The 26,762-nt window shown below is 45.6% G+C and overlaps 1 protein-coding gene across 4 annotated transcripts in view; it reads left to right on the top strand.

Moving 5' to 3' along the window:
• The first annotated feature begins 6,974 nt into the window (after positions 1–6,974).
• The window catches only part of SIM1 (SIM bHLH transcription factor 1), a 64,984-nt gene continuing 45,196 nt past the window's right edge, over positions 6,975–26,762 (top strand). The window contains exons 1-9 of one of the 4 annotated variants that reach the window (XM_084623643.1): positions 6,975–7,277; positions 8,036–8,677; positions 20,983–21,065; positions 22,232–22,321; positions 22,601–22,709; positions 22,843–22,928; positions 24,164–24,363; positions 24,473–24,579; positions 25,684–25,831. In XM_084623643.1, the coding sequence (XP_084479769.1) occupies positions 8,503–8,677; positions 20,983–21,065; positions 22,232–22,321; positions 22,601–22,709; positions 22,843–22,928; positions 24,164–24,363; positions 24,473–24,579; positions 25,684–25,831 (998 nt within the window). In that variant the 5' untranslated portion in view covers positions 6,975–7,277; positions 8,036–8,502. Of the gene's footprint in view, positions 7,278–8,035; positions 8,678–19,755; positions 20,103–20,168; positions 20,227–20,982; positions 21,066–21,183; positions 21,304–22,231; positions 22,322–22,600; positions 22,710–22,842; positions 22,929–24,163; positions 24,364–24,472; positions 24,580–25,683; positions 25,832–26,762 lie in introns of those variants that run through there. The other 3 variants (XM_084623644.1, XM_084623645.1, XM_084623646.1) reach the window with 3 other exon arrangements.

The raw sequence follows: 26,762 nt of genomic DNA, 5'->3' as shown, positions 1-26,762 counted from the left end.
TGTGTCTGCTTTTACACATTACTCTTTGGGGTGCTGAAATTTACACAGACTTCTGCTGACTGATTCCCTCCCTCCAGAGTCCCCAGCTAATGTAATCATTTATTTGCTAATGAGAGTCAGACCCTGGGAAAGGAGATTTCAGTGATAGGGAAAGTTCAGGCCCAGGAGCAAAGCTGATGTATGGCTGCAGTTGTACTGATACATATGAATGAAAGGAGCTTGCTCTAGAGGGCAATTGGATCTGGATCAGAGCTTGGTAAGGAGCCAAGGCCTGGAGGGAAACACTTTCCCCAGCAAAGTGACTTGTTCCTTCTCCCTGTAATGTTCATGGGCAATAAGTGAGACGAGTCAGGTCTCTGAAGCTAGCAGCTGTATTCCTTCAGTTTGGGCATGCGCCAAACTGCAAGGCCTAGCCCCAAAGTGGTCATGTGATCTGGGTTGTCTCCTCTTCTTGAGAGGACAGCTACAAACAGCTGTGCTGCCCTGCCTAAAGGCCAGTGCCCTCTGTTCTACCAGCATGGCCCCATGGCTACCTTGAGGGCAGCCAAATGAGGCCCCCAGTAGAATTTGGCTTGGGATGAAAGTAGGGGCCTTCCCAAGAGAACTGAGATGAGAAGGCAGCTACAAGGAAAGATTGGCAGCAGGGATTGTATATGGAAATGGAGCCTCTAGCCTAGGGGTGGCCAACCTGAGCCTGAGAAGGAGCCAGAATTTACCAATACGCATTGCCAAAGAGCCACAGTAATACGTCAGCTGCCCCCCCCCCTCAGCACCTTCCCCCTCCCCCCTATGCCTCTGGCCTGCTATGATCAGCTGTTTTGCATGAGCAGAAGGCTCTGGGGGCTAGGGGGAGGAGGGAGGGCACAGGACCTTTAGGGAAGGGGCAGGGGCTTTGGGGGAAGGCGTGGAGTGGGGGCAGGGCCTGTGGCAGAGCTGGGGGTGAGCAGTGAGCACCCCCTGGCACATTGGAAAGTTGGTGTCTACAGCTCCAGCCCCAGAGTCAGCACCTATGCAAGGAGCTGCATATTAACCTCTGAAGACACACAGGTTGGCCACTTCTGCTCTAGACAGAGTCCAGTGGCAAGAAAGGGAAAAGGGTCCTGTTACTCGCAGGGGTATCCCTTTTCTGGCTATATATCCCCCACCCCCCCAACACCCCAAAAACCCAGTCCCGCCCTCCTTGCCAGTAGTATCATTGTAAGCGCTGTAACAGTATCTGTCCCCAATCACAAATTGATTCTAATATCTGCTCCCCAAGAAAACAGCAGCCACAGCTGGGTTTTGGGGGGCACTTGTCCCTCCGCAGCTCCCTTGCAGCTTTGACCCTGTCGCATGTGATTAAAATATTTTGCTTCCAAGTGGCTCAAAATTACACGCTATTAACATCAATCAGGCGTCGCCAGAGGAGTAATTATCGTATTTACTCCGCGTTCATTTTGTTCCCCTTTCTCCATTTAATTGACTCTCTCTCTCTTCGTGGAAATGTGGAGTCCAGTCTTCCGGCAAGCGCTGCTCCCCCCACCAGATCTGATTTCTCCTGGTCCTCCCTTGGCTGCCGGCTAATTAGCACCAAAATCCCATTTTACCAAAAGTGAAAGCAGCGCAGGCCACTCTTCCCACCTCATTAGCGTCCTCCCAGCCGCTCTCCAGGTGAGAGGAGCGCTAGCTGGGACCGCAACCCGGAGTTTATGAAAGTGACGCGTTTGTGTGTGTGCAGGGAGCGGTCGCTGTCACTGTTGGAGAGAAGCTCGCGGCACAAAAGGCACCTGTGTGTCCTTTATCTGCTCTGCGCTTCAGTCGTTCAAACCTTGGAGGGAACACAGTGCAGGGAAATCATATACATCGTATCTATGTGTTTACAATGTAAAAATAAGGGTATGCGCGTGGCTGGGCCGGTACTAACTTTGGGGAATTTTGCATGCTCAGAAAAAGTATACAGCCCCTGGATTTCTGCACGTGCCTTTAAATGTCGCTTCTCCCAACCACTCCCTCTAAATACTTCAGGGGATCCGTCAACTGTTCTCTATAGCAGCTTTGGAGAATCGTGTTTTCTTTACATGTAGAGTACGCTGTGCAGACAGCACATGGTATAGGAATTCGGCATCATGCTCATTGGAAGGCTCTGGAACAGGATCTCGAAATGTTCATGAAGAATAATCGCAAGGCAGTTTTTGTTTGTTTGTTTTAATTTTAAAGGAGAGAGAGCGAACTGGTCATCAGACCCGTTGCTCAGCATCCCGGGCTAGTTCATTTTTAGGAAGAGGGACATAAATCGCAAAGAAGGACACAAGCCATTGGCCATCCGGAAATAAACACCTCTACAAGGAGAGCTAAATAGCGCCAGGAAGGGCTAAAGGGGAGAGGTCATTGGTAATCTAAATAAAGGGAATGTACACTGAAGAGAGGTGGATTTCTCACGTGTGTGTATCTATACATATAACTTGGTTTAATTCCTAAAATCCACCCACGCAAGAATTATCTAGTATTTAACTGAAGAATCTCACTCTATGTAAGGAAGACAAGAACTCTCGGGACCAACCAATCACCTCCGGCTACAGACTTTCTCTGAGTGTACACACAAGAATCTGACTGCAGTATTAGGCAGTGAAACATTACTTTAAATGTCCTCACCTTCTAGTTTGGGCATCTGTTCAACAGAGAGAGAGAGAATGTCCACAAATTGGTACAAAACGCAGAAGTGTATGTAATGCAACAAAATGTCTGGAGTGTGAGATAGAGAGGGGAAGGGGATACTGTCTAGAAGGTTTGTAGCAGTAACTTTATTCAAGTACTCTCTCCTAGGAGTGTTTCAGCTTCTGCCTTGGTCTTAGAGTCAAACAGACAGAGATGTAAGTGTAAACACGGAGAGATGAAAGTGCGTGTAATTTGTACTAACATAAAATAGATTTTCTGTTACCGCCCTTACCCAGTACAACAATCAAATGTATAGAATTTGATTACCAATAGTGGATTAAACAGATTAGCGCTAAGAATAATTGACTCGGGGGAAACATGAATGTAAACAATCTTGTTACGTTGATGCTAAAGAAGAAACAAAAGCCAGGGGCTTAACGCGGTTAAGAGAAATACCCCATAAAGGCGTAGCGGGATTTTTTGTTTGGTTGATTGTTTTTTCGAAGGGCATATATAGCCTAAATGTTATTTAATAAGGTGACAAAAATGCCGGACCATGTTTATTGCAGTTAATCTAATTTCACAATAGCCCTGTAATTATTTTAAGTGATCCTTGCAGAATCACCTAGCGCTACAGGCTAGCTTTCTAGTGTCTATCAACTGTTACCTGTGTTGTGAAAGAGAATCCGCTTTCTCGCTTTCCTACTTGGCTGGACAAGCTACCAGCAGCTGAAAAGGAGGGATAAGTACCTAGACCAGAAGGGGAAAAAAGCCCAGATCGGTTAAACACGTTAATTGCTACTGAGCGGATCAAAGTGCATTCACTAGGTATATTTATTTCAGTACAGTCTTGAATGAGACATGTATGAAAACACACATAATATAAGGCGTTCCTAAGGGTATCTGTTACTTCTGGTGCATGCATCATGTGTAAATTATGGGTCTCATAAAACTGGACTTTCCATTGCCATATGTGCCGAGGTTTTCAGACAAGCGCACTTATACAAGGGTCCCTGAGGTGATGCCGCTCAGAGAAAGGAAACGTGGCCTTATCTCATTAAAAACAGCGTCGATTCAGGGCAATGCCTTCAATGCTCTAGGACCAGACAAGGGCGGGTTCCGCATTCCTTGACCAGCGTTTTGGGAGCTCAAAATTCGGCCACAGGTACCCGAGGCTATTTCTTTAAGCAACCCTGGGACGGGCCAGAGCGGTTCCCTCAGAATCCCTATGCCTGTGAGTCGCCAGAAACCAACAAAACACACCAGCCATTTCAGAACGTTTACAAGACTTTTTCTTTGCATTCTTCTTGGTCCTTTTGGCGCCGCGACACGCTTCCCTCATTCCCAAACCAACCCAAGCACTAGAGAAGCGGCTGGTTATGGAACAGTCCTGCCCTACAGGCTCACGTCCAGCCCTGATTTCTGTGGCATTGTATCTACGGTGATGCAGGGTTACACTGCGCGTTACCATGCCTGGGTGCACACGTTTTTGCCTGCATAGGCGTAAAAGCCTGATTGGGAAACGAGCCTGTTCGTTTCCCGCAAGCCCCTCTTAAAATGTTCCCTTTCACAGCGACCGCCGCATTGACCCGCAAACTAGGACCCACACCCTGCTCGGTCAACTTTCCCCTCGCTGGCTAATTTCCCAGGGTAGGCTCCGCTGTGGAGTTTGCCCAGCAATCATTTTACCCCCTGGTGTCTGCGCAGGAACTGACGGCAAGAGCAGGCTGTACCGGAGCCCCGCTTTTACAACTGACCATGACCACGCTTGCTGCCAATGTACAGCGCGCCTGCCCTCCCAGGGCAGTACACAGGGATGGGTGGCGAGGCTTCCGGTGAACCGGAAAGACCGCTGCATGTGTTTCATAACCTGTCTCTTTCCCTTTTCTCGGGCTTCGAAACTTAGGCTCACAGGTGTGTCTTCAAGTGTTCACGCCCTCTCCCTTTTGCAAACTGTGTCCCAAGGAGTTGCATGCTGAGGATTTACTATGGTACAGCGAGGCATTCACTCTGTTTATGAAACAAAATAACCCGCTCCCTTCTTGGACAAATCAGCTTCACTGGGGCACTTGCTTAGCCTTGCTTAGCCCACCATGATGACATCGGGCTTTCGAATGATTTGCAGACCTACATGCTAATTTTGTAATTGTAGACGAAGTATTGGATTTCTCTGTCTACCACCCCTACAGGCACTGGTGTCAACAGAAAAAAGTCACTTAGGGCACAGCTTATTTTTAATCAAAATATTTATGTAAAAATAGCCCAAATTTTTTCAAACAATTAGGTGACTGACTGAAATCTGTTAGAAAAAATTATTAGAAATGTTGTTCTTGTCTACTGCGGGTCCTGTTACTGTACTCTGACAGCTGAATAAATATCCTTTATATGCTGCTCCTTTTTCTAACTTATACTTTATCTACCATAGCATTTATTTTTTAAAAGATTTTTAAAAAAGAAACAAGAATGAGCAGGTTTGGGACTCATCTACTCTCAGTACTTGGGCTTTTATCAAATTCCCCCCCCACACACACACCCACATCGACAGCCATTGTAAATAAGAGACTGGGTCCTGTGTACTTTGGTAAACTAATGTATGTGTACGTTACTGTAAACGCTGATGCTATCTGCAATTGTCTAGGATGGGTGCCCGTGATTTCCCCGTTTAAATCTGAAAAACTGTGACCAACAGAATCTTTTTCAGAACCAGAGGTGGCATGAAAGGAGCTTTATGCTGTTCAAGCTGACATAACTCACGGGATACCTGGCAATGCTAATCCAGTTGTTGCCCAGATGTCTAAATAGCCTCCAAGAAATGTCAGTGTCATTCTGCAAGTTTATTGCCCTCAAATGGAAACCTGGAGGCAGATGTCAGTATTTTTTAACAAACATTTGAACGCTCGGTCATAGCAACAGGGGAGGTAAATGTTTAAAATCTGGCATTTTCTCCCTCCTCCCACCCCCCAGCAGCGAGCCCTTTAAAACGTGCGTCTGTTTGTCAGATCTCTACCTGCACTGGGCGTATTGAGTTTGTGTTCGTTTAGCAATGTGTTGCTGTAATAGACCCCCCCTCCAAAAACATTTTTTTTTCAAAAGAAAAATGGAAACTAAGAGGGTACATTTCTTTGATGGAAGAAAACGTCTAGCTACTCAAATGAGAGTCTGTTCTTTTTCTTTCTACTATTATGTCCACTTTATGTACCAAAATGGATAGAGGGAAAGCTTTTCCTCAAAGGGAGGTTTAATGCGTTCAGCAGCGAGCAGTAGTCAGCACCTAGAAGACGAAAAGGCACTGTGCAGACTTGAAGTGGTTTATGTATTCTGGGGGGTATTTTGCAAACACTTTCGTTCGTTCGAAAACATAATCGTTTCTTTTTGGAAATGGGTTGCGTAAACAGCAAATTGTTCGCTGTAATTTAATTTAAAAGAAATAATTGTCTTCATTAAATTCCTTGACTGATCTTTAGCGTGTTTTTTTTTTTTAAAGAGTTTTCACATGCGTGTGGTTTGAACGAACGATATCCAAATCCCCAATGACTCTCCCCTCCCCCAGGAATGAACAGCGAGAGCTGCCCGGCTTTTTCAAAGAAGTTACCAAGTTCTCCCAGTTTTCACTCACTAGGAGGGGACGCCCCCATGATGTGAATTCACTTTCAGGTAGTTTTAAAGTGTCTCATCCTCGTGATGAGGGATTCTGCAGGGGGTGTATCGAGGAGCCCTCCCTCAGCGGTGCTTCTCCCCCAGCCTCCGTGCATGGTGCCACCGAGCCTGACAGCCCTGGGCTCTGCTGGGTCTCAGTTTGGGCGGTGAAAAGATAACATGCCCGCTGCACTTATTTCCCTCTCCCACCAAACACGGCTGCTCGCGAGAAGCAAAGTGGTTTGAAACACTGATCCGCATCATACACAATAGGAACCAAGCCGCTGGAGCCGGGGTGCTCCTTTCCTACGGGCTGCTGCTGAGAGAGCTCAACAGGGAGACCTCGCAGCTTGCCGTGGAGGTGGCCAGCGGTGACTGCTCCAGCCCTAGGACTGGAGCATCGCCTCGCCCCGGGCTGGACCGCACAGGCTGGGAGCCGCAGCGAAACATCCTGCCCCGAGCACGCCGTCCCCGCCGCCGGCCGGCGTCTCAGCCTTTCCCAGCACCCGCTCCTTAGGGGCGCCAGGAGCCGGGAGGTCAGAGGGCGGACGCTGCAGACCCAGCCCGGCACAAGGGGAAAGGGGGGTGTGTCCGGAACGCGGTGGCGTCACCCTGCCTCTCAGCCAGTGGGAGACCGACCTTTGGGAGACTGGGACCAATAGGAGGCGAGGTGGGCCGATGAGTGGCACTCGGGGTGGGCTCGGCCGAGGCAAGGAGAGAAATGAAGTTGTGCGAAAAGCCTTTTAGCCATAAAGAAGTTATTAGGCATTTCCCAGCCTCAAATTAGGGCTTCTTCATTAATATCAGCTTCCGAGCCATGACTGGAAAGGGAGAGTCTGAAACCACATAAAGGGGACGGGAAGGAAGCAGTATCTGTCTACCCATCGGCGTGAGAAGCCGCGAGAGAAGCCAACTTTCCCTCTGCTGCTATTAATGATTTCAATTAAAGAGTTGGGCTCCTCACCGTGAGAGAGCTTTCCGCAGACTGCCGGGTGCAGGGACTGAAGGTAGGTAAAAGAAGATCAGCCTCACAGACCAGTGGCAATGTTACCTGTGCAAGGGAGAAATCATTCGGGTCTGTCTAATTTTGCTTTGCTTCCCCCTTGTGCGATTGTTTTTTGGCTAGTTCTGACTGTGCTCCGGGTCTTGTTGGACGCTGTGTCGCTCTTTGTTTAATATGCTGTTGTTACCTCAATTCCTAGGCAGGACGGGGGGATAGCAGGCGTCCAGAAAATCTAAAAATGTAACTTTAATTCACGGGTTATAGGGTTGATTTAGAAATTAGACTCCGGCTCACACAAAGATGAATTGAGAGAACACATGGAAAAAGTACAAATGTGTTGGGATTTGAACTGTTTACTACACTCATTGAAACGTTGAATGTATTAAGGGCTTCTGTTCTGCAGTCCGGGCACTAACATTTAAAGAGGAAGAAGGAAACAATCTAGTTTAGTTTGCCATGAAAAGTGGGCAGAATTTCCCTATTCTTTAAATAAAAACCTGTAACTTCATTTTGGTCATAAAATGTTTGTCCGTGCAGCCGAAATGTGGGTGGAGAATAGACGAACATTTATTTTTTCTACTCATTCTCAGCCGCCAGTCACCCGGAGATGCAAAAATACACTTTCCATTGTGGGCCCAGTTGAGAAAATGGTGCAACTCGTAAGAGGCTGGTTCTTGATGATTTATTTAAGGTGTAATAACATGGTTACGTGTGGCATTGTGTAACAGATCTCTCATCCCAGGAATGCTGTTGTCTTCACAGTGGCACGAGGGAAGTAACCGGTACCTGTTACCCACTGAAGGAGCTGCAGGCCAATCATTTCGGGCATCGGATTGACAGCAGGGAAAAAAAGAGAGGATTATGTCTCTTTTTCGAGAAGCTATGTTTGCAGCATTGAGTAGAAGAAAAGGACAGAATACCTTGATTTGCTTGTTGTGTGGTGCAGGCATTTAGTTCTCTCCGCAGTTACTGGGATTCTCTGAGCTGCATTGGACCTTTTTCTATCCATTTGCATTGTTAATGTTATTTTTAAGTGAATATTTTTTTAAAATTATCACTCCTGGTCTTGAATCTTTTTTGATAACATTTAAAGATTTAGAAGAATAACCCGCTGCATTCAAAAACAATGTTTGATGCTTCTGGAAGATGAATTGTAATTGAAAGCTTTCCCCCTCTTTGGATGAATCTGGGGAGCTTAAATTGTAAGAAAGAAGGGGGGAAAAAACACAATGAAAGAGAAGTCCAAAAATGCTGCCCGGACTAGACGGGAGAAAGAAAACAGTGAATTTTATGAACTGGCTAAATTACTGCCCTTGCCCTCCGCTATCACCTCTCAGCTGGATAAAGCCTCAATAATCAGACTCACCACCAGCTATTTAAAAATGAGGGTGGTTTTTCCTGAAGGTAGGTGACTTTACTGAAAATGAATATTTGCCTCCATTCTAATACCAGTCCAGATGACCGTTTACTCTTATGTTAATTTCATCTGGCAGTGTATAATTCCTGAAGGAAGGTGTCCTGTGTTGTCCCTTTTCTCTGCCGTAAATACTTTCACTTCACTTCAGTACATATGGGACATGTTTGGTTGGGACCAACAGTGCTTTTGTCAACACTTCAAGATACTGAGCTCAGCTGCGTATTCTACTAAAACAAACATGACTTTTTCTTTTCTGCTATGTAAGATCTGCATCCCTTGCGAAGCACGTGTATAACAAAAAAGGGCAATCCACCCATATTTTATAGCTATATGAAGGGGAGTTAATATATGGGTAAATATTTACATAAGTCTATGCTAAATCCTAAAGCCTTAGTTCAAGAACTGAACCACAATTTACAGGTACAACGCTATACAAATAAATAACAAATCCAAACAAACCTTGATTGCATTATGAATGTGGTGTCTCCTGGTCTGAAAGTCATTAGGACGGTTTGGTGAGGTTAAATGGTCTCCGAAATATTTAATAGAAGTTCTACCCTCAGTAGAATTGAAAATCCCTGTAACACTATCAAAATAGGATCCAAGTTTGGGCCTGATCCTATTCCCATTTGAAGTCAATGGCAAACTTTACGTTGATATCAATGGAAGAAGGATCTGTCTAGTAAAAACAGGGTTCGGAATTCTTATATACTTTTAAAAGTCTTGCCGTTAACCAAATCTAGGATTTAAAGTTAACGTTTAAAATGTCAAGATCCGCTGCCAAGCAAAACAAACACCAGGGAAAGTTAAGAGGGACTATTCATCGGTAAAGAGGGACTATACAAAGTTCCCTTGTATCTTGAATCTATTTCTTTTAATGTGAGAGAAAAATAAGTGCAAAAGCCTGTAAGAATATTTTATGTGGAGTCGCCTGAATGGAGTATCCTGTATGTGGAAGAGAAAACTATGAAACGGGAAATTCTTCCAATCGAATAAATAACAGGAATCCCATATACAGCTTGAACAGCTCCCAGGATATTGTGTTTTACAAAGGAAGACTAGCTATTTGATCGAGTCTATGTTTCTATCAGATGATGGGAAAAGTAGGGCAATAGATTAGTCTTTGCATTTTTAAAAGTCTGATTGAAGTAGTGCGTTATTAAATCTATACTTTTAGTATAAATACGCGAGGGGTGATATCTATATTTGGATACGGGAAGATTTTAAACGTTTTTTCTTTCTGTCAGATTGTTTATAACTGCTTTTTTGAAGGGGGCGGGGAGGGGGGGAACAGCCTTGACAGTAACTTCTAATCTATTGCATCTTGAAGTAATTTCCTTAAACAATAAAATCCATCTCCTAATAACTTGAAAGCAAGCGAGGAGATGAATCAAAGCTGTAGCACCTGAAAGGTAACAAAATAAATGAAACTGCACATTCCTATTGTGGCTGTGATTTGCCGGCTTGCATATCATTAGACGAGGCTGCCTTCTGTTTAAAAAGTGATCGAGTTGTCCTTTATACTGTCAACGCGTACTTTATAAAAACAAAGCTATTGCAAACTCTGATGGCCGTGATGTTCCTAAAAGGATTATTAGCAATGATTTGTCAACTCCTGCAGTCTCAGTAGGCTACCTTTCTGCGTGATTTCGAGCAGGTCTCGTCAATTATTGGTGCCTCTGTAGCTGGTTGTTTGATCAGAAGAAGCATATGGTGTTTCTTGTAGGCTGTGAGTAATCATGGGAAGAGAAGAATAGCTGATCCCAGTCCCTCAGTGCCAAAGCCGAATGTTTGAATGCACTAGGGAATTGTGTGGCAAAGTGCACCAGAGCCAGAGCTGCTGCTGCTGTCCAACACATATGCCAATTTGTGCAGAGAGACCAGGGAGGAGGCTAAATGAGGCTTTTAAGGTAGCAAGCCCCTCGGAGCCTAATTAAAGGCAAACTGCAAGTTAAAATTACAATAAGGAAGCAAAAAGAAAAGGAGGACTTGTGGCACCTTAGAGACTAACCAATTTATTAGAGCATAAGCTTTCGTGAGCTACAGCTCACTTCCTCAGATGCACATCGTGGAAACTGCAGCAGGCTTTATATATACACAGAGAATATGAAACAATACCTATTCCCACCCCACTGTCCTGCTGGTAATAGCTTATCTAAAGTGATTTCCAGCACAAATCCAGGTTTTCTCACCCTCCACCCCCCCACACAAATTCACTCTCCTGCTGGTGATAGCCCATCCAAAGTGTAAAGAGTTGTCACTTTGGATGGGCTATCACCAGCAGGAGAGTGAATTTGTGTGGGGGGGTGGAGGGTGAGAAAACCTGGATTTGTGCTGGAAATCACTTTAGATAAGCTATTACCAGCAGGACAGTGGGGTGGGAATAGGTATTGTTTCATATTCTCTGTGTATATATAAAGCCTGCTGCAGTTTCCACGATGTGCATCTGAGGAAGTGAGCTGTAGCTCACGAAAGCTTATGCTCTAATAAATTGGTTAGTCTCTAAGGTGCCACAAGTCCTCCTTTTCTTTTTGCGAATACAGACTAACACGGCTGCTACTCTGAAACCTGTCAATAAGGAAGCAGGGACCGAAGTTCTTTCCAGCGCAGTTCTCGAAGAGCGCGGATATTGTGTGTGGGGGAGAGAGAGACAGAAACGAGCACACGCCCGTTGCGAGGGCTTGACTGTTGTAGACAGAGCCACAAGGCATATGCCCCCCCCCCCGCCCCTCTCTATTTGCCCCTCTGTCCGCGTGGGGCAGACACAAAGCCACCGAAACAGCAGCACAAACGCGCGCGTCGCAGCAGCGGTGCCTGTTTCTGCAGCCAGAGCCACGCAGGCTATATCGCCCTGCCTGCGTATTTCCTCCTGGCTCCGGGCGAGGGAGCGAGAAGGGCAGGCACGCAGTCACACCCAGGCACTGTGGCACTGAACGCTGCAGGTTTCTGGAGAGAGGAATACGGAATCGAGTCTGCTCCTACCTCCAACTCCACGCGTCTCTACGTGTGTGTATGCAGGCGTAGAAGCGGGGCCCTGACTCCGGGTACATCGTTCATGTCCCAGTTTATTGATGACCTCGAAACTCACCGGCCCTTGGGCAGAGCGAAGCCACTGGTGAGTTCTGCCAGGCCATCAGTGAGGAGTGGTGGGTCCACCCTTCCCAGCCTGAAAGGGTCCGTCTAAATTCGGAGCGGAGCGGAGGGACTATTTTAGGACATTTTCTATATTTAGGGGGAAATCTAGGGGTCGCCAGCAAAGACAAGAGTGTGAAATTAACGATGGGATGTGGGTAGAGGGAGGCAAATAAAGTATGTATCAGAAGCAAAGGAGTTCCTGAAGGAGGTGGAAAGGTACAGAGAGGGGGTATATTTAAAGGTGGGAACCTTCTCGTCATATTTTCCCCGGAAAGGGAAAGCATACAAACCTTTGGGAGCGAGACAGGTTACTGACTAAAGTCTACGGATAAGAGGCGCAGGAAGATTGCGAAATAACGTGTCCTCTCAAGGCTTTCTACGTCACAAACCTATTATTTAAGCGTCTGGTTGGAATAACTTTACCTGTATCTAACTAACAGCTCTTGTGCAACTACTAAAACAATTTCCCTCTTAAAACAAGGAATTCAAATCTGTCTGGGCCGTGATAATATGTGAACGGAGTAAAGTGGTTATATGAAGAACGGTATAGACGGACGAATAGTGTGTGAACGCCTTTCTGGGTATAATTCCTTTTAAACAGCTCTTATATAATCAGTATGCAGAGACATTTTGGATTCATTATTTTAAGAAGGAAATTGTGTTTTACGACTAAAATAAAGGGGGTGGGTGGATGGATAAGGATAGAGTGATCCTGGTGCAGTCTGAAAAATATTTGAAAAACAGGAATAATTGTCTATTGAATACAACTCAACATCCCTAATGTAAGAAAGAAAGCGAACGTTCCATTTCAGGAAGCAAAGGTTTTTAAATGAATTGTATAATTATCCTCCTTGGTTCATGTTTAAAATCCAAGTGCATTCTTCAATACCAGTGGAAAAAAAGCTCGGTTAAAATACTTAACATTTCCCATTTTCCCCTTCACAAGTCTGCTGTAAATTAAACCTCTCAAGGGGGAACTCTGTTATAGTTGAAAACAGCGGCTTGGTCAACTTGCATCCTTTTGGTCCAGGGAGTTAAACCTCCATGGAGAAGACAAACAGGAGCTTTCAGTGGCCAGCTAACTTTTGGAAGGCCCGCACTTCTGGTAAATCACTAAGGGGCCGTACCGTGCCATCAATTTTTGAGCATAACTCCATGTTGAATTCAGTGGGGAGTTCTGCTTTTAAAAACAAACCGACGACAAGATATGGCCCTGAAACCGCGATTTACCATTAAAGAGTTGAAACGCCGAGTCTAATACAGCTTCAGAAAATTGTAAGGAGCAAACACCCGCCGTGTGGCAAATAACTCAAAAAAATTCCTTGATTTTTTTCCCCGGGTTATGTAGCTACATATATATTGCGTAGAAAGAGAACTAGTAGCTTAATATATTTTGATAAGCCCATGCTAATGTCTCGTTGCGAAAATAGTTTAGGAAAACGATCACGAAAATGGCTATACATTTGTAGGTAGCCTATACGGAAAGGCGCTTAAATTCCCAGACTCAAGCAAAAGGCACTGTTTAAATCAAGCTTTGCAGAATAATAATGGCTAGCATTTCAATACTGAAATCCTTACTCTTGTTTTATTTTAGGGACTAAAAGACTAACCGAAAAAGAATCCGTTTCCCACGTGGATAGGTGATTTAATGCTGTTTTTCTTGCTGCTAGGGGAAATGATTGAGCATTAGGTTTCAGTGTTTATTTTCTTACAGAAGTTTTTCTCATTTAAAAGCCTTTAAGCTGCAGTTTACTCTCCACGCTGCCTGTCTGTGTTTAATTCTAGTTTTGATGTGGACTTAAAATGTGAGGTGCAGAACTAAACTTCTTGCATAACAGTTGCAAAAGCAGATTTATGTGCCAGAAAGCGCATATCAGATCAATGGTGAAATCATATTTTCTTCAGCAACAGCCCCGCTCTTTTGCTAATAAAAATTGGTTTGAAATAAAACTTGGCGGATGCTTTTCAGTATTCATATGTGAAATAGTGACTTGGTACAATAGTGGTCAGGATAGTTACCTGTGGGGGGAGAGGAGGAAACTTTTATTTGGATTATTTTATAATGCCGATCTTCATGAAATTCGAAAATTGTGGCTGACGTTTTAGTTTGGCATTGCAGAGTCTGGATTACATTGCCTTGTGTGTGTTAGAAGCAAAATGCTGGTATTTTGTTGTGTAGTGAAGCAGCGCCGGCAGCATTTCTCTGTCGTTCCCCTAGCAGTGATGCGTATGTAGGCAATATTTCTTTAGGGAATAAACATGGATATTAACTACATCTTTCAGAGTAGCAGCCGTGTTAGTCTGTATCCGCAAAAGAACAGGAGGACTTGTGGCACCTTAGAGACTAACACATTTATTTGAGCATAAGGTTTTGTGAGCTGCAGCTCACTCCATCCAATGCATCTGATGAAGTGGGTTTTAGCCCACGAAAGCTTATGCTCAAATAAATGTGTTTAGTCTCTAAGGTGCCACAAGTTCTCCTTTTTCTTTTAACTAAATCTTTGTTTCAAATGAATGCATTTGGTTTACCGGGCTAATAAATTTTTAGAAATCTTTGGTAATGGCATCCGCAGACACGCTGAAATGAGCAGCAATTTAAAAAAAAACAAAACAAAAACAAAAAACTTTATTTCATTTCATCTGGACCCTCCAAGGAGGAATTGATGCTTCCTCGCAGTCTCAAAGGTCTGGGATTTTATTTACCGTTGATTAGTGCTTGTAGGTTTAACTAAGAAATCATCCATGGCAGGGCTATGTGCTAGGAGGTAGCAAAACAGGCCACGGATAGTAAACCAATTAAACGGTTAATAGACTCGGGTTGATTCCCGCATGCAACACCCTGTGCCTTTTTTGTTTCGCAGTGACAAGGGCGGGTGGGGTTTGATCTTTGAGAGTGGAAGAAATGACCCTCTGGTTAGTGGTCTTCCCCCAAAGAAACTGCAGTAAGAGAGAGAAGAAAGTAACCACCTGCGCGTGGGGCGATCAGGAAGGAGGAAAGGTGCTGCTTTAGGAGCGGAGTACGGACGATGGGGTGAGATGCCTGTGCACTCATACAGCTTTGTGAGGGGCTTCACCTGGCCGGCTGCACGGAGGCAACATATGGGGAAAGGCAGGTGCTGCTGCTGCTTACAGGGGTGGGCCACGCACTTTGCTCAGTCCCAGGGCTTCCGGGCCCCCTAGCGCAGCCTTCGTCCTCCTCCCTGGTGCCTCTTCGCACACAGGCTTTCGCAGCCATCTGTAGGGTCCCACTGCAAAGACGCTGAGACTCCGTCTGCCAAGCAGCAGACAACTGGGAATACCCTCGAGCTAGAGCTTCACTTATAATGGCTGCCTGTGTCATTTCATTCCTCTGGGTACGTGAGTGCGTGTGCCCGTCAGGTTTGCAGAGGGAAACAAATCCGAAGCAAGAACATTAGGTGTCCAAAGAGAACAGCACAAATCGAATTCAGGTGTGCTGTGCTCTCCTCCCTATTAAAATGGTCATTTAATTACATCATATCGCTTTGTGGGGCCTGCTTTGCAGTCCTTCCCCAGGCAAAAATGACCTATTGAGGTCCCTTCCAGTCCTACACTTCTATGAAAAAAGCAATCCTTTTGAGGTCGGGGCAAGTCCATTGATTTTATATATTTTACCGGAGTAAGGACCACAGGATAGATGGGTCCTATTCTGTAGCCTTTACTTAGGCAAAACTCCCTATTTAACTCCATGAGACGTTTGTTGGGTAGGCGGTGCAAGATCTGGTCCAGGGTTGGAGGGGTAGATGGATATGTTTTATTCAGTAGGCAGTACAGAGCACCAGAATCAAGACCCGACTGAGGCAAAAGCGCCTGCTGATTTCAAGAAAAGTTTTACCTGACTAAAGATAGCAGAATCGGGGCCCAATGCTATAAAATAATCTGATGTTATTTCTATTCGAATTGTAATTTTGGTCGTATTTTAAATAGGTTTAACATATCGCTGCTTTATTTATCTGGCTGTAGGCCCCCCACACCTCACTAAACATATATTTAGTGCACTTTTTTTTTTTCATGAGGACGGTTGTGCTGGCATTGCTTAATTTTGTATTCAACGTTATAGACTTCTAGAGGGTAGCCTGGAAATGCATTCCCCACCAAAGGCCAAACACTCTTACAAAGTTTAGTGTAAACGAGGATAAAGTGCATAGCAAAAAGGCGTCTAATTTTTCCGGTAGCGACCAGCACCACTCCTCTGAAAACAAAACTCCTTTCAGGTGTCTGAAAATGGGAACCTTCAAAACTGAAACATTCACAACCCCTAGTCACATCTTAACCATTGTATTTACTGCACTTCTGAGAGTGATTTCCGAACTGGAGCGCGAAGTTTGTTGTTGTTTTGTTTTCTCTCCGCTGAATACGGATTGTCTGACCCAGAGTTTATTGGGGAAATGATTATTTCCAAAGCCAGCAAGTGAAAACAAAGCAGATAAGGACTTGCATCTCCAGCCAGCCCCTCGTCACTACTCCCAAACAAAGGAAGGGGAAGAGGGTAGTGGGTGCTTCAGAGCTGCAGATGCTCAGAGCTTCCCGGCCTAGCAGATCTTCCAGTGCAAAAGAGATGGATGTGCCTTTTGGAATCTCATTCTTCCTACCCTCTCCCGGTTTAATTAGTTGATTTTATTTTTTCCTAGATCAAATTAGAAACAATTGGAAGGGATATCTTCTTCCATTCCTTTGCCACCGTTGCCTGGGGGCTTCGCCCTTGGATGGCAAATAAGCTCTCGGGTATGGCAGCCAAAATGCCATTGGGCAGAAACTATCTATCAGCCCAGTTTTGCCCCTGGTTGCCAGCAGTAAGGACTGAATCAATCGAATGGCGGGCGTGAATATAGTTAGATCAAAGCTGTTGTTTCTTAAAGCGTTGAGGAAGGAGGTGGTGTCCGTGTGAACTCCAGAGGTCTGGGGGATGGGAATGAAACCTCTTAAAGCCCAGAAAGGTCCCTTATGATTCATCTGATGTGGCTAATACACTGACACCAGGAAAGGCAGAGAAACGTTTTCTGTGGCCTTTAATGTGTGAAAGTTAAATGCATTTCCACAGAGAAGTTATTAAAATAAAGAATGAATCAGCGTCCTCAGTCCCAAATATGGTAGCGTCCTATGATATATGCCTGCAAAGCGCTGAAACTGGTTTAATAGCCGAAGCAACATTCCCGGCTGGCTAGAATGCCTTCTGCTCTCTCCTAAAGATGGACACTTCCTTGTAGCCTAAATTGTTTATATTCTTACAAGAAATAACCTCGAGTGGAGGAGGCTGTTATGTAGGGGCTATAATCTATATTTTGTCAAGAGTAGAAAATTCATTCCGAAGGAAAAGCTCGATCAATTTATTTTTGCTGCTTGCAATAACACAGCTGGATGATGCCTTGAGCCCACGCTAGACTGTGGCTCATCATTCATTCGCCAAGAACTGGCTTAAATGGTGCCTGTGGGATTAGGTCAATTTTAGTGGATCTACTTCGCCTCATTTGGTTACTAATTGGTTTCTTGTTTTATAAATCGAAATCTCATTTTCAGGAAATTACAAAGCCCATGCAGCCAGTCCATTGAGGTAATCCACGGGTCAGGGGGTATTTTAATACAATGCATCAGGTATAAAGCAACAGTAAAACTTCGCCTAGCTTTTTCAAATGAAATGTGAGCCAGCTAGCGCCTTAGATCCATAATAGATACATCCCTTCTAAGGCTACTTATGCAAATATGATAAACCAGACTTTGACAAAGGTGGGGGGCTCGGGGAGGAAAGCAAATTTTATCTACTAAGGTTAATGTGGCATATCTTGGAAATCGTCCAAAATAGATTATGTTTTGCTTTGTTTTCGGCCACTTTAGCTGGGAAAATCCTTTGCCTAAAAACGCTTTAGTTATCCGTCCCCTCACAAAGCTGCTTGTTTCTATTCCAAACCTATTATTCTGTTCGCCTCTCCAGATTACAAGAGAATCTTTAGATCTTGTTTCCAGTGTAATCCTGAAGCAAAAGGGAAACTGATTTCCTTGTTTTGTTTTAAATAGACAATCAAAGGATTTGTAGAATTTTCTGCGGTAGGTCAAGTGCAAGAAATCACAGTTTACCCCCCTCGCTAAAAGGAAATTGGGTGTTAAAACGAATAGAGAGTCAGATTATTTATTTTTTTTAAAAGGTACATCAATGAAGATTTTTTTCTGCGCAACCCTTTTAGAAACAGAATTTTAAAGGGCATCAGGATAGCGATGGGGGGGGGGGGGCTGACGGGAAGGATTTGTCCGTGAATAAAAAAAGTCTCTAACTTGAAAGCACTGAAACATCTGGAAAATACAAAGAGCTGTCTCATGTGGTAGGGTTTCGAAAAGCCGATTCAGGTAGACGACTGAAAACATTTAATTATAAAACATTAACTTAGACACAGCTGAACAGCGAAAGGTTTCCACCTGACACATAAAAAAAGGAGTGCAATGCTCCGTGGAAAAAAAAAAAAAGTGTCCTGAAAAAAAGTTAACCTGTAATGTAGATGGGCTATTCATTAACCCGCAAGGATAGGGATATTTTCCCTTTTAGGACCAGAATAATTAGATCCGTTAACTCGGCTTAATAAACAACTTAGAACTTTAGGCAAGGAGTTCAGCCGCTGTATTAAATACAGAAATTCGTCTTCCTGGTTCTCCGGGTAGGACATTTTATGCGGAGTGGTGCTTTTTGTCTCACTTTAATGGGCTTTATTGTTAAGCACAACCACACCAAACCTCCTGAACATGTACTGAATCAGAATTTCATAGAGGAATTTTCGGTCTTTCTCTGGAAACGTTGCAGCCTTTGCAGGGTTTGATGTTAGTGCTTGCTAATTTCAAGAGGGAATGTGGTGCCTGTTAATTTGATCACACGCTTTCCGCAGTTTGTATGCTCTCAAACAGTATCTTCCCCGCCACCGTCTCATGAATGAAATCGTGTACTACGGCATTTGGGGAGTCACAAGGGTTAGAAGTTAAGTTGTGTCTGTGGCTCGCTTGCTGTCTAACGGGGAGAGGGGATGATTGCATTCGGGGGCAGCACAATTGTCAGTTATTACAGAAGCGCCCAAGGTGCGGACTTCTCCCATAGCCCTTTACCCCGGGGCTGTGGAAAGTCACTGGGTACCTGCTGTTGAGCAGGAGGAACTAATCCCAGGGACTCTGCTGCCGGCCGGCATTTGGCGAGATGAAGGATCAAGGGATAGAGACAGAGATGTACGTATTGGGGGGCGGGGGGAAGGCAGTCTATTGAGGCCCCTGGCCTAGGGAGAATTGAGGAGAGGAGAGGTAGTACCCCGTTTGCAGAGGAGGAGAGAATAGCGTAGAGGCAGAAAGGAGAAGAGAGATGCTGGCATGCTGAAGAGGGGAGGGATGTAAACAGAAGAGGAAGAAGCAGGAATTTAAGGAGAGAGACCCTTGTGGAGAACTGAGAAGGGGGTAGGAGAGAGATGGTGAGCGAGGAGGGGCTGGGGCTGCTAATAGCTCTGGCCCGTTGAAGCAGGGATGGAGAGGAGAAATGGAGGAAGGGATGGCTGGAGAGAGAGAGAGAGAGACCGAGAATGCACGGCCTTAGAGTGGGCGCTTCAGTGTTTGAATAGCGGCGGTGAAATCGTTAGCTTTATTTAGACGTGTAAACACCCAAGTGAGCCCGGTCAATACTGAGGGGGAGTTATCTGCTCCACATCGCCTCCGTTCCCATCCCTTGTTTGTTTGCATCTGAATAAACGAAAAACAAGCCACGAGGAGTTTGTGAAGGGCTAATTTTGCGGGAGGCTGTCCCTGCTTGGACCCCGTGTTCGCCTCTTGGCGATTTGCTCTGCGTTGCCATCAATCACTTTTTTGGGGGGGTCACGCTAAGCCTTGTTTAATGGTGTAAGCATAAAAGGCTTTAATCACCAAGTTGAAATTATTTCAGCAACAGCATTGTTAAACCGTTTATGGGTAATGCCTTTTAACTCCGGCACAGTCCGTTCCATCCGGCCCTTTGCATATAGGAAAACCAGCACAAATTGAAACATTAGCCACGTCCGGGGAGATTCCTTGTCGAATCCAACTAGAGTATTTGGAAGCAGATCATTCACGGTGAAGAGAGGTCATTCCTTCAGTGGGAGAGAGAGGGCCTTGTATGTTGTGGGGAAGAGGGTTTGATTGGGAAGAGAGAGCTGGTACCTTGGTTAGTGAGTAACTCCGACCGCTTCGGAAGTACATTTATGCACTGCCTGGCGTGTCTTAATGCTGTCGTGACACTGCAGCTGCGGAAAGACGTCGGGAAAGGTAGATTACTTTTCGTGGGCTTGGCATATGCTAAGGTGGAAATACTTTTTAATAAAATGCACTGCAGGGGTCCGATCTTGCATTCTCGGCGCACCCAAAAGCTCCTATTGAAGTCGATAGATAGGTGAGGAATGAAGGATCGGGACCTTCTTCGGGATTTACACCGGATCGCTGGTCAAATCAGAAAGTGATCTTGATGGCCAGGGTTACATTTTAAAGCCCTCTCAATATATAGCCTGGTTTACATATTCAGTTTGTTAATTTCTTGGGAGGTTGTGCGCAAACAATACAAAGCATTCGTTTCTGGGAGAGTCGGCAAACACACTAAATAAAATACTCACAGACCTGAGTTATCCTTTTGTCTAATCGAATAATACTGAATAACATCAATGTTGTATTTCATTGGCTTTATAACATTTATATCATTCTGAAGTGTATTCACGTCCGGTTAATCGCATCATTCTGTTGAAATTAAATATTTCTGTTTTGGTCTCATTTTGGTACCTGGCAGTGTTGTTCTGTCATTTTTCAGTGAGGTCAGAAGCAAAGATATTGTACTACCTTTTCTTCCAGGAAGCAACTTTCTAGAAGCCATTGCCCAGGTCGAATAATGTTTTTATCTGGAGCGGTTCCAGGCTTAGTTGAATTCACTCAGTTCTTATTAATGAACTTTACTGGTAATTCCAGCATAGATATCCCCCCAAATAGGAAATAACATTTTAAAACAATCAACAAGGGAATTAGCTTATTCAGCTATTAGAAAACGCTTTAAAGTGTTTGAAACTAAAACAAAGAAAACCAAATCAACCAGCCCTGACAGGCCAATGAGAATTTGTATCTTGTCGTCTCACCTTAATTTTTGTGTGTCTTAAATAAACAGGACTTGGCGAAGCCTGGGGCCACACTAGTCGAACCAGCCCTTTGGATAATGTTGGACGGGAACTGGGATCCCATCTTTTGCAGGTACTGGCCTGGAAACGCGAGCCATTTGGTATTAATGATTAAAGAGATCGTACCATATTCTGAGCTTTTAATTATTCCCTTGTCTAATCTTTAACTGTTCACGTGCTTCACAAAAGGAGAGTCCAGAACTGTGGCGGAATTGATCTGTCACGATCCTTAGCTTCTCACACGGTACAGTGGGTTACGCAGCGCGGCTCAGCTTGCTGGTGGCCATTCTACGTGTCCGAAGTAGAAAGTGGTAGGTTGATTTGGTCCCTAATCTCAACAGCCTTGTCAGTCAGCAGGTTGACAAGATTTGTGAATGTAGTTTTCTTGTTCTGAGCAATCTGGTGAGCGCAAAGACGCGTCTTTAAAGTGGTGCAAGGTGAAAAGAAAAGTGGGAGAAACCGTAGAGGGGATCCAGGGGGCTATTTTGAGGAGCACATATAAAAGTTTAGAAAGCCTTGATCCCATGGTAGTTAGAATAAACATTGATTAATTGAAGACACCGAAAACCTTAATTCAGCTAGGACACAATTGAAAACTCGCTGTGGCCTAAAGGATTAACAAAGGAATATTAGTGTTTATAATCTTAGCTATTCAGGCATGTGGTACTGTGGGGTCTTGTAGCATTTTATACCCGCCTCTAATGAACAGAGGCCTGTTCTTCTCACAGTGCATACAAATAACACTTATTAACATCTATCTATCTAATCTTAACAGACCTTTTAAATAGTTCTGTCCGTTTCAAACTTTATTTACATTGTGGAGAGTTTTAGATCGCCCCTTGCTCGCTGAAGTCTCTTAATCAAATATATAAGAGTTAAAATCTCTACTGAAATCGTAGGTGGGGGGTGCAAGTGTTCAGTATTTCTCCAGGGGGAACTGTCAGCAAAGCCGAGGCTGGGAGCCCTAGAGGCTGGGAGCTTCTATTCTTGCTGCTTTGGAGTCTTAGGTTGATTCATTGTCACATTTCGTTGCAAAGCCATTTCAAACAGGTCCCCTGTTTTGAGGTGCGTTATGTTCATATCCTGCCCCTTTTAAGCGGATCTACTGAAAGGATGTTCCAGCTTCCTCCCATCCTCCAACTCTTTTAGTAATGAAAGCCAGGCTGGAATCCCCGATCTGCTAAATCAGTCCCAGGTACAGGTAGTTCATAGATATCTGGTGTCTTCTTTCCCTTGTAGACCTTGGATGGTTTCATATTTGTTGTGGCTCCAGACGGCAAGATCATGTACATTTCAGAGACGGCCTCCGTTCATCTGGGTTTATCACAGGTAAGTGGACAGGTTACCCACTAGCGGCTTATGCCTGCGTGTGGTAGGGCATAATGCCCCTGTCTATATCCCTGTATTTTCCATAGGAGATGTACAGCTGCCTCTAAGCTATTTGCCTCAACCGGAGGTGGTGTGAACCCAGACAAAGCCAGGACACTGTAATTGTCTGTGTGTTTATAGAGCTGTACCACGGCAGCAGATGGCCCCACATCCAACGCCGGCTACACACGCACGCTATGTCGATGGCGAGAAAGTTGAAACCCTCCTCTTCCCTCACAGGTAGAGCTGACTGGAAATAGCATTTACGAATACATCCACCCTGCTGATCACGATGAGATGACCGCGGTGCTCACAGCTCACCAGCCCTACCACTCTCACTTCGTGCAGGGTAAAGTACATTCCCCCTCTCGGCTTGGCCTCCGCGCTTGTGCGGGTGTGGGCTCTGCAGGGGAAGCGAAGCCATCAGGTGCCACCAGGCCCCCCTGCCCTTTTCTCACCGGTGCCTCTGCCTTTTCCCTTAGAATACGAGATCGAGCGCTCCTTTTTCCTAAGGATGAAGTGCGTCTTGGCCAAAAGGAACGCGGGGCTGACCTGCGGGGGCTACAAGGTGCGTGGACATGGACAGGAGTCACCAGCGGCTCCTGCTCAGAAGGATGGGAAGTGCATGCTAGAGAATCCCTGACTATGTGGATGTGTCTGTGCTTGGCTAGGCTGCTGGGTCTTTGCGGTGTGAAAGCAGGGGACCAGCAGTCAGAATGAGACCTCAGCCCATTTGAGCGGTTTCAGCTGGCAGGACGTTTTTTGAAGTGTGGGTTTCCTGTTCAGGCCCAGAAGTTTCTCTTCGGGTTGCAAATAAATGAACACAGGCCACAAAGCCAAACTCAGCCCAATCCCCCCCAAGTTTTGCCAGAGTTTGTAGTAGAAAACAAGCAAAAACCACGGAAGTTCCCGTGTTGCTGTGGAAACGGTAAGCTGACCCATTGCAAACCTTGGGGCGAACTTGACTGGACTTTTAGAAAAGTTTGTAAAGACTCTTCAAATTCGGTGAAGTTCTCCTAGACTAAGGCCCTGTTACATAGCTCCTCCTAGTCTTAGTTTTATATACTCTGCTCAGGACTCCTGGGTTCTGTGTCTCACAGACATCTTATGTGACGTTTGCCTCCCAGCATCTCTCTTTGCGTCAGCCTTCTTGTCCGCAAAATGGGGAAGAATAATGATTGTGAGACTAAATTCATTAATGCACATACACCGCTTTGAGTTCCTGCAGAAAAAAGGCGTTATAATAAAGCATGATTATAACATCAAAATATAGGTAACAGTACATACATATCCATAACACATATGCTGTCTAATACACATCTATGTAATGAACGCCGTACACATATTTATATACCTATATACACGCCCCTAATCTGCACTCACATACATCTTGTGTGTATAAAATTACCAGTATCAGTTGTGAACAACCTGACACTTCTCCCTCCTTCTGACTGTTGCAATGTTTAGAGGGATGATAAAAGCATAGCTAGGCCTTGATCCCAATCCCCATTTAAATCCCTGGAACACCCCCCCTCGTCCCCCCGACGTGGATGGGCTTTGAACCAGGTGCTGAAGGCTGAATTGTTCTGTAGAGAAAAGAACGTCTCTCTGTCCAGTTCCTCCACCAGGGCCAGGGTAACAGGCAAATTCCCGTGACCCAGCGCTACTCTCCAGCAGGCGGTAGCTATTCCGGCTGCCTTTAAGGTGCCCACCCGCTCCCGTGTGTCCTAGGTGTGTTTTCAAAGGCGAGCTAGTGCCCTGGTGCACGCAGGGCGTGACGTGTCCCTGTCTTGTGCCTGGCAGGTCATTCATTGCAGCGGCTACCTGAAGATCCGCCAGTACAGCCTGGACATGTCCCCCTTCGACGGCTGCTACCAGAACGTCGGCTTGGTCGCTGTTGGCCACTCGCTGCCGCCCAGCGCGGTGACGGAAATCAAGCTGCACAGCAATATGTTCATGTTCCGGGCCAGCCTGGACATGAAGCTCATCTTCTTAGACTCCAGGTAGCCGGTCTGCTTTTGAAACTCCGCCTCCAGCCCCGCGCTTTCCGGTCAGGCTTCGCCCTCCGCCCGGGCACTTACTGGCGCCTGCCTCTGGCTCTCTCTCCCACAGGGTGGCCGAGCTGACGGGTTACGAGCCGCAGGACCTGATAGAGAAGACCCTTTACCACCACGTCCATGGCTGTGACACCTTCCACTTGCGCTGCGCTCACCATTTGCGTAAGGAGTCCCGTCCCCTAAAGCACCTGGGAGTAACCCTCCTCCCCCCGCCCCGGCAGCCCCTCTGAGGCCCGATGTTCGCCTCCTCCCTCCAGACCGGGACTTACTAGATTTACACCTAGGAGGAAATCGGGGCTGGGAGGGGGCCGGGAGTGTAATACACAAGGAGTCCTTGCAGCGGGTCTCTAACTCACCGCTGCTTTCCCCCAGCAAGCCGTTATGAGGAAAGAACTAAAACGATCGAATCTTTTCTTTTGGCGGATACAGACTAACACGGCTGCTACTCTGAAACCGATCAAATCTCAGATATTTCAGTCGGGAATCTTTTTTCAGCTCCAAACCGGCGTGCCAGTAAAAGCCAGACTCCCTTTCTCCGGCCCCACACTGTCACAGGACTCCTATGTACACATTTCTTTGGAACTGTGGTATTCCGATTCGTAGATCCGACTTTTATTTCAATATCACGCTGACATGAATACCCAGGGGGAAATGAACGAAAAAGATATTAGTTTCCTGTAAGATTTCTTCCAATTTACAGAAAATGTAACGGGCACAGGTAGAGGCAAAACCCATTTTAAATAATCTTTTAAAAATCTTGATGACAGAGAGATCAGAAAAAATATTCCTCCCCCCTCCCCCCCCGTAGTGGACCGTGCATTATTATTCATTATTGTGAAACAGTTAGTGGCATGTAGCTTCCTTTAGACTCCGTGAACGTTGTGTTTTTGTAACTGTGCTGACATGAATTGATTAGGCCGGAGACACATAAGTGATGGGATCCGTTATCCGGAAATTTCCGGATGTGAATTTATCTGCACTAAGCCTGCACCTTTGATGTCAGTGGGAGCTGCCTCATTAGCTTCAGTGGGCGCAGGATCTCTCTCTCTCTTCGGATCTGTATTTTTGCCTTTACTAAAGCACCCGTTTGCCCTGAGCCAGCCTCCTTGAGAAGGAGCTGTAGCCCTTTATCTGAGCTCTGGCTAACAAAAGCAACGGGGGCTTTTTCAGTGAGTGGGTAACCCTTCTCGGGGGGAGGATTGCAAGGGGCAGCAGTACTCCACTGAGGTCCTTTCCCTCCCTTCCCTTCTTTTGTATCTTCCGCAGTGCTGGTGAAAGGGCAGGTGACCACCAAATACTACCGCTTCCTGGCCAAGCACGGCGGCTGGGTGTGGGTGCAGAGCTACGCCACCATCGTGCACAACAGCAGGTCCTCGCGGCCGCACTGCATAGTCAGCGTCAACTACGTCCTCACGTAAGTGAGCCCAGGGGCTGCTCTAAACTGTGCAGAGCTAGGCGCGAGGGAGGGGAAAGGCCTTGTGGAAACGCATGGATAAAAAGGGGCCCTGCCCCACCACGGGGAAGCTCGTTGCTTGGAACAGACCTAGCTCCATAGTCTCTCCCTGCCTCTTGGTCTAGGTCTGCTAAATCCGCTCAGTGCTGCAACTGACCAGGGCGCGCACACCGGGCTGGCGAGGAAACCCAGGGAGCACTTTCATCTCGATGAAAGGTTCCTGTCTGATTTTTCTCCCCCCTCCTCTTTCGCTAGGGAAAAGATTTAGTGGTTTGTCACCCACATATTCGGCTCCCTCTCGCTCTCTTTTTACAGTTTAAATGTACCCATCTTTAAATAAAATTTAATGCAGCGTCAGAAAAAAAAAGAGGGGGGGGTGGTTGAATGTACGGAGTTATTTATACTTAACAAACAGGACATCTGTTTTTCTTTTCAAAAATCTGGGGTTTGAAGTTCTTAATATCATCCAGAGTCTCTATCAAAGCTCAGAGATTTCGTTTTTGTTCTGAGAGAGTGAGCCTTATATTGAACCACAAAATGACCAGAAGGTTCTCAGTTTAACCTACCCCCATTACCCCTCCCCCAAGGCAAAAAGGTTCAGAGTTAATGCTGAAAATCTTGGCTGTACTTCTTAATTCATCCCATCGTACTTGGGTATTGCAGGAGTATCAGACTTGTATGGTACCTGCTGCATAAACTGCAATACCTAGGTCCAATGAATGAGTTCTAATTCCCTCCGGCAGGTTGGCTGGATTTATTTATTATGATGATATTAATACTATTTTCATTGAAATAGTGATTGCTGCTGGCAGAAGTGATATGTCATTCGAATCCGTGGCCTGTTGTGTTTGTTTTGGTAGTGAAGAAAACGGTCGTGGTTACTGAAAGTGCA

Source organism: Lepidochelys olivacea (genome assembly GCF_965140295.1).
Source record: "Lepidochelys olivacea isolate rLepOli2 genome assembly, chromosome: 3".
Classification (NCBI taxonomy): Eukaryota; Metazoa; Chordata; order Testudines; family Cheloniidae; genus Lepidochelys; species Lepidochelys olivacea.
This window is presented reverse-complemented; position numbering and strand designations above follow the sequence as displayed.